Raw genomic sequence first — 12285 nt, forward strand, 5'->3', positions numbered from 1 at the left:
CATAAAGCCAATGAATGGCTCTTGGCTGCCCGTCAGACAATACCCAGGCTCTGGGGAGGTGAGATTAGGCAGGGCCACTGTCCAAGCCAGTCCCAATGGCTCAGGATCCACGAGCACACACCCCCAACCCTACAGTACTGGGTTATCTCCAAGAGCAACTCCTGGGAAATGTGACCCCAAGGAAGGGAGGGAGTGAGATGGGAGCCCCAGGGGTGGGGGCGTTGCCAAGGATGGGTAAGGTCATAACTTAGATTACAGGGGGGATTCGGGATGGGACAGGAAGGCCAGGAGGACCAGAAGGCAGACAAAGGAGGCTGGGAGGGGTGTAGTGTAGTGTTAGATGTTCAGCTGCATCCGACTTTGCAACCCCATGGACTGTAGCCTGCAAGGGTCCTCTCTCCATGGGATTCAGAAACCAAAACCCTTCTATTCCCTTTCTTCCAAACAGGGCTTCTCCCTCTCTCCCTGTTTCCCATGTTACCTTTTCCCCCACTCTTTTGTCTGCATGCCTTGTGGGATCTTAGTTCCTTGACCAGGGATTGAACCAGGGTCCTCCTCTGGTGAAAGCCACTGAGTCCTAACCACTAGATCACCAGGGAATTCTGCCTGTGTTACCCGTTGCATGACCTGGATGAAGGGTTCCAGGCCAGCTTCTCCCACTGGCCAGCTGTCTAACCTGGGATGAGAGCTCTGAGTCCTCATCTGGAAAATGAGCATGACGGCCCCTCCTCACATGGGGTTGAAGGTAAAGGGGATGAGGTCTGTAGGGGACCAGTTCAGGACACGCAGGAGGTGAGGTGCTGGATGCTCCCTCCTCATCCTGCCTGAGATGCAAGTGGGGAGTCCAAGATGCCTCGGGTTTCCACAAACTTATCCGAGACTCACCAGGTGCCCTTTCTAATAAGAGTGACTTTACCTGTGTGTTGTGGGGAGTTGTGACACGGTCCCGTCCAGAGACTGATCCCCTCCTCCTCCATGACTCACACACCTCCTGCCGGCCCGCGCCTGCCCAGTCCGGAGCGCACAGGCAGGGGAATCGCCGCAATGGAGGGCTAGGGCCAAGGGGCGGGGTCTCCTAGCGCCGCCCCGCACCCGTTGGTCCTGCGGGAGCTCCTGGAGGAGAGATCGCCGACGCCAACCTCTGGTCCCTGAGACCTCGCAGAGATTGAGCAGATCCCAGGCACCAGGCGAAGCCGGTGAAGACCCGGGCTGTGAACAGGGGCGGGATCAGCACAGGTGAAGGGGAGCCCTTTGCGCCCCCCCCGCCCCCCGCCGGGGCCCATCAGCCTACGAGGGACTCCCCACTGGCCTCTTGTGAAGAAGGGACGTGCAGTGGGGCGACCAAACTTCGCCTCTCTTTTGAATGCCAACGAGTGTTCGGTGAGCAAGGAAGGGGGGTGCCAGGGAGTTTGTGGGGACAAACACGGACAAATGTGAACAGAGGGGCGGGCAGTCAGCAGTTATTGAGTCACACTGTGTGCCCAGACCAGACTCTTAAAATTCCCCAGCGACTTGGGGTTGGGAGTGGGACCCTGGGGGACACAAGTGCTGTTTAAAAGAGGGGAGGAAAGTGACAATAAGTTTGGTGCTTTTCAGAGTCCCAAAAGTGTGACTCTCCGTGTCCTCCCGGGCTGGGGTTTGATTTTCATGCTTACAGAGTTTATCTGGGAAAGGAGAAAGGGAACGAATTATCATTGGTGATGGCTCTAGACTTCCAGGTGACCTGAGGCCGGATGGTGGGACCCAGTGGGGCATGACTTCACTTCCAGTGTTTTCTGAGACCATTTGTGCCTGACCAGGGCTCTTTCAGACCTGAACCCCGCCCCCACCCCCACTAGGCTGCCAAGAGCAACCCCAAATCACCTGTGATTAGGGTCTCCTCAGCTAACTACAGCACCTGGCAGTGGCAGGTCTGCCGCAGGTGCTGGGTGGATGGAGTGACAGCGAGCTGATTTGTAGATGGTGTCTCCGAGGGAGTGGGAGGCCAGTCTGGGAAGGAGGGACAGCGTGGCCAAAGGTCTGGAGAAGGGATGCGGATTGGGGAAATGGGAGCAGTGTGGGGAACAAGGGAAAGGTGGCAGTGTGGGGAAATGATGAGAGCCAGAGAGCTCAGCAGAAGCCTGATTGCACAGAGCCTTGAATGCCAGGCTGAGAAGCACAAAGAACACAAGGAAACCTACAGGGTCGGGAGCTCACTCTCCCTCCCTCCCCTCCCACCTCAGGAGACCCTGCACTTGGTTTCCATCCCTCTCCAGCCAGGGGGCTGTTGCTGTCCCCACCCTCCTCCCCACCAGCTCACCAGGGATACAGTGTTTCCCAGCTGCAGTCCTGGAAGAGGCTCCTGGAGACCATCCCTTTTGTGCAAGTAAATGTCACCCCTCCTGGGGGCCATCCCATCCTGGGCTTCCAGCCCAGTGGGGTCTGGGAGCCAAACAAGGGCCAAGATGACAGAGTGGGTAGCACAGCAAGGCGGGACACTGAGCTGCCTTCCTGTGCTTTTTTCCTTCCTCAGTCTACACCAGCCACGCCCGTGATCTCTGCTGTTCCTCACCTGCTCCTCCTGCTGGATCCAGAATGGCCCCCTGGTGCTACTGCCTCCTAGCCTTCCTGGTACCTGAACTTCCGGGAGGCAGGGGGTGGAGGGGAGGAGGCCAAGGGGATTCAAAGTTGCTAGGGTTCCAAGTGGCCACCTCACATCATGAGGTAACTGCAAAGGTTAAACAAGCTAAGCCCCTGGCACAGAACTAGAATAAAGCATCCAATAGATGCTAGGGCTTCCCTGGTGGTTCAGAATCCACATGCAATGCAGGAGACTCAGATTCGATCCCTGGGTTGGAAAGATCCCCCAGAGAAGGGAATGGCAACCCACTCCAGTATTCTTGCCTGGAGAATTCCATGGACAGAGGAGCCTGGCAGGCTACGGTCCATAGCATTACAAAGAGCTGGACACAACTAAGCGACTAACACTTTCACTTTCACTTCAGATGCTAGGAACAGGCTCAGGGCAATGAAGTGACCTGCCTAAGATCACACTCTGGATGAATCCAGGTCTGACTGCAGGGCCTGCAACCTCCACTGTACCCTGCTGGAGCACACAGTAGGCATTCAATAACAGCACATATGGGTGTGGGGATCTAACTCAGACCCCACCTGTCTTCTCTCTCAGATAAGGAGTCTCTCTGGGACCCCTTCCAACTCTCCAGGTGAATTAAGGAACCCTTGGGTCACAGGTTGGTATGAGGGATGCCCCAGAGAGGCTCTCCCCTCCCCCAGCTCAGCCAGCCCCTGGTCCATGTGCCACAGTGGCCTGGAATGCAAAGGAAGGAGGATGTGCAGTTTAGTTCAGCCCCACTATACAAGCCCTGGGCTGAAAGCATCACTCATGTCCGTCTCATTCCTACCACTACACAGATGACACGACAGACCCAGCAAGGGGACAACACTTGCTAGCATAGCCAGGGTTCAGCCCCATCCAGCCCCGAATGTCTCCAAGCCCAATGTCCTTGGCCCTGTCACCCACTCACCGGGCAAGGGTCAGATGCCCACACACTTCTCCCCCATAGACCCTTCTCCCACCCTGCAGGTCCAGTGGCCCCTGGAGAGGTAGTGGAGACTGCAGATGAAGTGTGCAAGTTCCCAGGGCAGCGGCTGAGTTGGTGGCAGGCCCAAGAGTCCTGTGAGCAGCAGTTGGGCCACCTGGTACTGCCACCCCCAGATGAGCTCCTTGCTGCGCAGCTGCCTGACCCCATTTGGGTGGGCCAAAGAGAAGCCCCTCTGCAAAGACCCCCGCAGAGGCGTGAGTTTGGGCCGGGGCCTGGAAAGTAGGGGCTAGGGGGGAGAGAGCTTTGGTGACCTCGAGATAGCAGCCCACTGTGACAGGTTTGTGGTTTGAGCCCAGAGGAGGTCGAGTCGCAATCTCAGATTCCCTTGTCCTGGACTGTGAGTAGAGGGTTTAGCCGTGGGTTAGGGGCACTGGAGCCCCCATTTCTTCCTTCCCGAGGAGGGAGTCACCCGAAGCGTAAGGGGGCGGGCTTTGCAGATGTGACAATGGGCTGTCAGAGGCGGGACGATGTGTGCAGGTGGGAAAGCTGAGGCGGACGCCTGTGCATCCCCACAGGCGCGCGCTCCACGGCCACACTGATGTTCAGCGAGAGATCCGCGGACCGGGCGGCTCGACTTCGGACGCCTCTGCCAGCGCTGGGGGCGCTGACAGCATGCGCGCACGTGCAGTGGGACGCCACCTCGTCCGACCCGGCAGCACTCTTCTCTCTGGCTGTGCCCACGCTGGCCAACGCGCTGCAGCTTCGAGCCTTCGCCGAGCCGGGCGGAGCCGTGCACGCGGCGCTCGTGGTGCGCGGGCATCACGCGCCCTTTCGCGCTGCCTTCCGAGCGGATGGCCGCTGGCATCACGTGTGCGTCACGTGGGAGCAGCTAGGCGGGCGCTGGTCGCTGTTCGCCGACGGGCGGCGACGCTCTGGGGCGCGGGGCCTGGGCGCCGGCCACCCGCTGCCACCTGACGGCATCCTCGTGCTGGGCCAGGACCAGGACTCTCTGGGCGGTGGCTTCTCAGCGCGCGACGCCTTCAGCGGCAACCTCACCGACTTCCACCTGTGGGCCCGCGCGCTGAGCCCTGGGCAAATGCACCGGGCACGGGCCTGCGCGCCGCCTCCCGGTGGCCTGCTTTTCCGCTGGGATCTGGGCGCCCTGGACGTCACACCCTCGCTGCTGCCGCCGGTGTGGGTGCGGCTTCTCTGTCCGGGTACGGCCTGCCCCGCCTCCTGCTGCCAGGCCCCGCCCACCTTTGGCTCCACCCACCACCTCCTGGCTTCCCTACCCACCTCTGCCAACCGGGCCACACCCAAGTCTGGCCACGCCTTCTCCAGGCTGCCAGTACCTATCTGGTACCTAGTCACAGCAGCCTGGAGGGACTCGCCCCGCACCCCCGCCCCCAACCCCGCGGCCGCCTTGCTCCACCCAGTGCTGGTTGCGGCGCTCCTCCGGTTCCCACGTCGCCTCCTAACTCCAGGATCGCGCGTCCTGGTGCCCCCTCAGGCGTGCAAGTGCCTTCAAGGCCCGAATGGGCTGTGGGTCATGGAGTCGGTGGGGAGCCAGGAGGCGGCTCTGACACCTCTCCCACCCTGGCCAGTGCCCTCAGAGGAGTGCCCTTCGTGGGACCCAGCACCCCACACCGAGGGCTCTTTGCTCTGCCTGCAGCCGCTGCCCTTCCTCTGCTGCTACCGGACAGGTGCGCCGTCCGCCTCTGTTGAAGGGGACGCTGGGTATGGATCAGTGTAGGCTGAGAGGGGAGCAGTTGGCACAGCCTGGGAATTGGGAATCTTCTCAGCATCCTGGGGCCTCGGTGAAGTCTAGACCACAGATAAATGGGGCCATTCTGACCTGGGGGCGAATCCCAGATTGTGGGATTCACCTCAAGAAGGTGGTTTTGCCATTCTGTGCCTCAGTTTCCCCATCCAGGACACTTAAGTCTCCAGACACACCGCCATCAGTGTCCCCATCTTCTGCAGGCGGCACAGGGTGGATGGGGCACCTCTGGGGAGGAGGTTGCCCAGGGCTTAGCCTGGCATCCACTGCTTTGCAGAGAAGTACCGGCGGCTGCAGGACGCCCAGTCGTGGCCTGGCCAGGATGTTATCAGCCGAGTCAATGCCTTGGCCAACGCCATTGTGGTGAGCCCCCTCCCAGGGGCACTTTGGGTGGCCTCTGTGAACCTCAGTGTCCTCATCTAGAAAGGGGACACCCTCCTAATGTGTGTGCAGAATTAAGGTTGTTCATGTACCCATGCATTCTGAGAGCTGCGGGCTCATGAGTAGTTAGATCTGTACCCACCAAGAAGACAGGCAGAGGCCAAGCATGGGCCCTGGTGCTGGGGTGGGGGGCTGGAGGCATCCCCTTATGACAGCCAGACCCACCATCAGTGGCTCCTCTGCCCCACAGCTCCTTCCTGACCCTCTCTCTGAAGCCCACGGAGACCTGTCCCTGACGGAGGCCGCCAACTTCCTGAGAATCCTGGAGGGAGTCCTGGCAAAGGAGGCAGCTCCACTGGGGCCAGCAGCACTGCTGGCTGTCCTGCACTTTCTGAAAAGAGTGGCCGCCCTTGGGACGTGGGAGCCAGAGCCCACGACAGGGCCCTGGGAGCAGCTGGGCCAGGCCGTCATGTCTGTGGCCAGCCTGGTCCTGGAGGAGCCGCTGGCTGGTGTGTGGCTGTCAGTCAGTGAGGTGAGGCTGGCAGGGCTGGGTGCCACAGGGGCCTGGGCTCTGGTTCCTACCTTGTCACCCGTTTGTGTAGCCGTGGGCAAGTCAGCACCCATCTCCGAGCTCCATTTTGCCATCCATCTGGAGAAGCTCCTCGTTTTCCTGTTTTATAAATTGAACTTCCACAAACAACTGCTCTTGAACAACAGCTTCTGAAATTAAAAATTAAAAGCCACTAGTCAACAAGGGCCTCCCATATCCAACAATCACTGACCACCTTAAGTGGGAGGTCCTCTATACTAAGTGTTCAGCCATGGAGAATAGAAGAGACAGATAATGAGGGTGTTGGAAATCTCGTCATGACAGAAGTGGCTGTAGACCTGGGAATCATCAGCTCAGAGAAGGGAGAAAACATGGGGTTGTGAACATCGCCTTGAGAGTTCTGGGGCTTCAGAAGCAGGCATGGTCCCCTGTGACCTCAGAACAGAACTGAAACCTGGGTTTGAGGGTGGGGTGTGGATGGCACAACCCAGGAGGCTGATTCTGTGGGATGTTCACCTCTCCAGGTGGTGCTCCCCATCCTGGGGAGGGTGTAACCCCACATTTTACTGGGGATCTGAGACACTATGGCAGACTGGGGCAAACTGGACTCTGAACCTCAGGTTTCTTCCCTGGAAAATGGGGATGGTCATACCTGCCTTGCTTAGGCAATAGAGAGGAGTAGGTGTAAATTAGGTGACCTGGCCAGCACAGAGGAGGGGTCCCAGCCATGCACGATCCCCATCCCCGCTCTGTCCTCACCAGCACCATCCAGCAACACCCCGGCCCATGGCTTTCTTTAGGAAGCTAAAACTTGAGCACCTGTTATAGATCTAACACCGAGTCAGACCAAAGAAGCAAAAGGCATGGCTCTGCCTTCTGAGTGTGCCCCATTGGCAAGCAACCTACCAGCAGGCAGAGAGCACTGTGGGGCCTTCAGCTTGAGTCGAGGACAGTGTGGCTTAGGACTGGGTTGGAGAAGCCAGAGAAGGTTCATCAGGCAGGGCCTCAAATGTCAGGCTGAGGATCCAGGACTTGATCCTGATGCCCTCAGGCAGAGCCTCTGAGAGTCCAGAGCAGGCAGGCCACCTCCCAGATCCGTGAGAACGTGTTAACCCCAGCGGTCAGGGCAGGTGGCAGTGGGGTGGGGAGAGTGAGAGGGGCTGAGCTGCGGCCTCCTCCCAGGTGGCTGGCGGACCCATGGCCTTGGTGGCGAGTGTGCAGCGCCTGGCACCCCTGCTGAACTCCGTGCTGACCTCCGAGCGGCCTCGAATGCACCTCCAGCACCGCCATGCTGGTGAGCCTGCCCCAATCTGTCCCACACAGCTGGGCTGCGGGTGGGACCTGGGTTCAGACATCCTCCTCAGCCCTGGTAACTGGGAGCTCTCTGACTCCCACAGATACTCCTTTCTGTTCCTGCCCTGGCCCATGCTGTGCCCTCCATCCAGAATACTCTCTCGATCTCCTAGCAAACTCCTGTACATCCTTCAGAACCCTGCTTGAGCATCAGCTCTGCTAGGAAGCCTTCCCCAGTTTTAGCTCTCTCCCAACAGTCAGTTCCTCTCTCTGTTACCCTGGTGTTTTGAACATATCTTTTGTTGCTTTTGTGGCAATTAATATGATTCAGCCTGAAGCTCCCTGAGTGCCAGGGCTGTTTCTGAATCATTTCTGCATCTCAGGACCAGACTCCGTGAATGTTTGTATAACAGATTGAGTGGGCAGGCACTGACAGTCGAACGTCAGGCAAAACTTGGGTCTCTCAGGGGCCCAGTGGTTTCTGGCGGCTCACTGATATTCAGGGTTTGCCCCCCAGCGACTCCCCCTTCTCAGCCACCCTGTCCCCCTGGACTTGGAAATGTCAGATTTACCTCGGGCAAGTTGCTGAGCCACCATCCAGGAATGGTGGCCTCCTGGGTGTGTGGCAGGGAGAGAGGAAGCAGACCCTGCCAGCTGGGCCAGCCCAGCATGAAGACCTGCCTCCTGAGGTGCAGCCACTCAGCCCTGTTTGACCCCAGGCCTGGAGGTGCGGCGCCTACACCTGAGGGAGGCCAGTACGGAGGGCTACGTGTTCACGGTGCCCGGAGGGCATCCAGAGGGGCCCGGCCACATCCTCATCCCTGCTGCTGAAGTGAGGCGGCTCCTTGGGAAAGGTGGGCAAGGCGGACAGGTGGTGGGACCCTCTGGGGTCTGGGTCAAACCTCAGCCCTCAGAGTTCCTAGCTCTGCTCTTCTGAATAAGTCACCGCAACTTTCAGAGCTGTCTCCTCATCTGTAAGATTAGTACTCACCTCACTGGGTTGTTAGGAGCTTAAACACCTACCCCATAGTAGATGTTCACTTAGTCTCCTCCCCTCAAACCGCAAGCAGTTTCTCTGGATGCCACCTGGGGTGGAGGATTAAGATAAGGGGCAAAGGGCTGTGGAGCTGCCAGTTTAAGCACGTCAACTATAGCTGTGAAATTCTGGCTCTGCCCGCTTCTTAACTGTGTGATCTCTAGGAGGTCATTTAACCTCTATGAGCCTCGATTTCTCTGTTTGTAAAGTAGGCAGAGCTTTTCCCTCGGGACCAACCTGTGGTGCCTGCTCAGTCAGTGGGTGGGTCTCAGGCCTCCTCCTGTTCATCCAGGCCTCTCTGGAGTCACCGTGATCCACAGCTGGTTCAGCTCGAGTGTCTTCCAGCACACCCTGGGGGCCCCTGACCAGGAGCCACGGGCCCCTGACAGTTCTGAAGAAACAAGCAGAATGCAGAGGTGGGTGCCACCCAGTAGGCTGCTGAGGGCCTGGATGTCCTCCCCAGGGAAGGCCAGGCCTCTGTCCCCTCCCAGAACCCACCCCCATTCTGGTGGGCAAATCTGCCCTTGGCAGCCGAGGGCCAAACCTGCTCACCCCTGACACACACAGATTTCTAGGCCTGGCAAAGATGTGCTGGTGGGAACATGGCTCGACTCCTGCCTGGGGTCCTGGCTCCAGTGTTGAGTCTCAGGGAGGGAATAGAAAATTAAAATGTTAGTCACTCAGTCTTTGCGACCCTGTGGACTGTAGCCCATCAGGCTCCTCTGTCCATGGAATTTTCCAGGCAAGAATATTGGAGTGGGTTGCCATTTCCTCCTCCAGGGGATCTTCCTGACCCAAGGTTCAAACCCGGGAGGGTCTCCTGCATCGCGGGCAGATTCTTTACCATCTGAGCCACCAGGGTAGCCAAATTGCCAGCAAGAAAGGAGCCCAGGTGCCCTAATTCCCCGCACAGGGCTCTTGCTAATGTTTCTTTGGACTTAGGGGTATCATCTTTGATGACCTCAGCCACGTGTGACCTCTCCCCCACAGACACCTGGTGCCCTTAAAAGCTCCCTTTCTCCCCACAGATTGCTAAGCACCCAGGTGGGGTCAGCCATCATCTCCTCTGAAGTGTGGGATGAAACTGGGGAGGCCAACACAGCTGTGACCTTTCACCTGCAACACCAGGCCCAGGTACTGTGTGGTGCTTCTGGGAAACAGCCACCTGGGACAGTTATCCTGGTTTTGTGCCCTCCACACACAGACACACACACACACACACACACATCCCAATATTTGTTCACTGGAGAACCAAAGTCTAAAACTGTTCAAGAAGAATACACATCCACAAGCCATGCCATTGTCTTTGAGAGGGGGGGAAGGGAAGTAATGCATTGCATGCTTACTTTATGGCAGATGCCTTAAATAAGTAGCATTCATTTAATCTTCCAACTGCCCATTCCACAAACAGGAGCTTAGGGAAGCTGGTGTGCCTGGTGCCGAGCTGGGATTTTGTTATAGTGTTTGTTTAAGTGGCAGAGCTGGGATTTTGTTATAGTTCTTCATGGCTCAAAAAACTGGTGGTTCTTATCAGATCACACAAGGCGATGTGAGAGCCCACCGTGCAGTGTGCTTTGTAAGCATGAAAGTAGCCTGAATGTCCATCAGCAGGGGACTACTTTAAAAGCCTCGTAGGGACTTTCCCAGATGTCCAGCGGCTGAGACTCAGAACTTCCACTTCAGGGGGCACAGGTTGCATCCCGGGTTGGGGAGCTAAGACCCTGCATGCCACACAGTGCACCCCCTTCCCCAACAAAAGAGCCTTGTAGAGCTACAAATAGAATATCAGCTGAGGTTATGTAAGGAATGGGGTATTTTGCTATAAACTGACATGGAAATATCAGCAGGATATGTCATTTAATTCTTTACATGTAAAACGCATTCCTTCTTTTTTTTTTCCCCACCCCAGGCATAAACAGAAAGGATGTGCGAATGAGTCACGCAAGCAATGGAGGGTGTTGCGATGTCCTAAGTCCAAGGGCTGAAGTTAGTCCTTGCCCTGGTGCTGCTGCTACGCTTAGCTCAGCTGGAGCGAGCGGCAATCGCAAGCCTAGCAGCAGCAGGGGGTGGATAGATCGTCAACACATTCCTTCTTGCTTTTGAAACTTTAGAGCATTTCAGGGAAAGTTAGAGTCTGCTTTCCCCAAAACCACCAATCCTGGACACATGTACACACACACACACACACACACACACACACACAAATGCACTCATACACCACAGCTTATGTCTTTTGTATATCATCTCAAGACTTCTTAAAAAATCAATCTGATTAAAGTACATAAATCTACATACACTAAAGCATCCATTTTAAGTGTACAATGTGTTCAGTTTTGACCAGTGTATATACTCATGTACTGCTGCCCCCAGTCAAGATACACAACTTGTCCACCTTTCCCAAAGGCTTCTTCAAGCTCCTTCCCCATCAGCCTTCCCCACTCTGACTTTCCTAAAGCGTCATATAAAAGGAACCAAATACTGTGTACTGTAGTCTGGCTTCTTTTGCTCAAATGTTGGTTTTGAGTATCATCTCTGTTGTTGCCCGATGTTCATTATAATGGTTTTGTATTGACATCTCATTGTGGTTCTAAGTTGCAGTTCCTTGAAGATCAATGATTTTGAGCGTCATTTTATACACTTATCAGGCATTCATATATCTTCCTCCGTTAAATATAAGTTCAAATCTTTTCCCCAGTTTTCATTCATTTTTTTAATTAAAATTTTTTTGAGATGTCATTGGGCTTTTTAAAAAATAGGAAATATTCTTTATTTTTTTTCCCAAAAATGTTTACATTAGTCTGCTATTTGCTTTTCTGATTACTGACATTTCTCCATGCAAACCATATAGATCCTCTCTCTTTTAATTTTATTTTTGTACTCCCTTCACCCTTTTCTCCCTACCCCTGCCCCACGGGCACTGGCAACCAATCTGTTCTCTGTATTTTATGATCCTGACTATTTTTTTATAGAGTCCCATATAAGTGAGATCATAAGGTATTTGTCTTTCTCTGTCTGACTTATTTCACTTAATGTAATGGCCTCAAGGTCCATCATATTGTTGCAAATGGCAAGATTTCATTCTTTTTATGGCTGAATAATATTCTGTTTTATATATGTGTGCATGCAGGTATGACCTAAATCAGATCCTTTACGGTTATACAGTGGCGGTGACAAATAGATTTAAGGGATTAGATCTGATAGACAGAGTGCCTGAAGAATTATGGACAGAGGTTTGTGACATTGTACAGGAGGCAGTGATCAAGAGCATTCCCAAGAAAAAGAAATGCAAAAAAGGCAAAGAAGAAGCAAGAGAGTCCCAGAAAAACATCTACTTCTGCTTAATTGACTACACCAAAGCCTTTGACTGTGTGGATCACAATAAACTGTGGAAAATTCTGAAGGAGATGGGAATACCAGACCACCTTACCTGCCTCCTGAGAAATCTGTATGCAGGTCAAGAAGCAACAGTTAGAACCGGACATGGAACAACAGACTGGTTCCAAATCAGGAAAGGAATACGTCAAGGCTATATATTGTCACTCTGCTTATTTAACTTATATGCAGAGTACATCATGAGAAACACTGGGCTGGATGAAGCACAAGCTGGAATCAAGATTGCTGGGAGAAATATGAATAACCTCAGATATGCAGATAACACCACCCTTATGGCAGAAAGCAAAGAAGAACTAAAGAGCCTCTTGAT

The 12285-nt window shown here is 55.1% G+C and overlaps 1 protein-coding gene across 6 annotated transcripts in view; it reads left to right on the forward strand.

The window, feature by feature from the left end:
* Positions 1–779: 779 nt before the first annotated feature.
* ADGRD2 (adhesion G protein-coupled receptor D2) overlaps positions 780–12285 on the forward strand; it is a 29215-nt gene continuing 17709 nt past the window's right edge. For 3 of the 6 annotated variants that reach the window (XM_061431278.1, XM_061431277.1, XM_061431279.1), the window contains exons 1-12: positions 780–1380; positions 2513–2610; positions 3167–3230; positions 3584–3796; positions 4118–4759; positions 5147–5245; positions 5600–5685; positions 5954–6235; positions 7436–7547; positions 8266–8400; positions 8875–8998; positions 9611–9716. In XM_061431278.1, coding sequence (XP_061287262.1) covers positions 2575–2610; positions 3167–3230; positions 3584–3796; positions 4118–4759; positions 5147–5245; positions 5600–5685; positions 5954–6235; positions 7436–7547; positions 8266–8400; positions 8875–8998; positions 9611–9716 — 1899 coding nt within the window. In that variant the 5' untranslated portion in view covers positions 780–1380; positions 2513–2574. The remainder of the gene's footprint in view (positions 1381–2512; positions 2611–3166; positions 3231–3583; positions 3797–4117; positions 4760–5146; positions 5246–5599; positions 5686–5953; positions 6236–7435; positions 7548–8265; positions 8401–8874; positions 8999–9610; positions 9717–12285) is intronic. The other 3 variants (XM_061431280.1, XM_061431281.1, XM_061431282.1) reach the window with 1 other exon arrangement.

This window comes from Bos javanicus, chromosome 11, assembly GCF_032452875.1.
Source record: "Bos javanicus breed banteng chromosome 11, ARS-OSU_banteng_1.0, whole genome shotgun sequence".
NCBI lineage: Eukaryota > Metazoa > Chordata > Mammalia > Artiodactyla > Bovidae > Bos > Bos javanicus.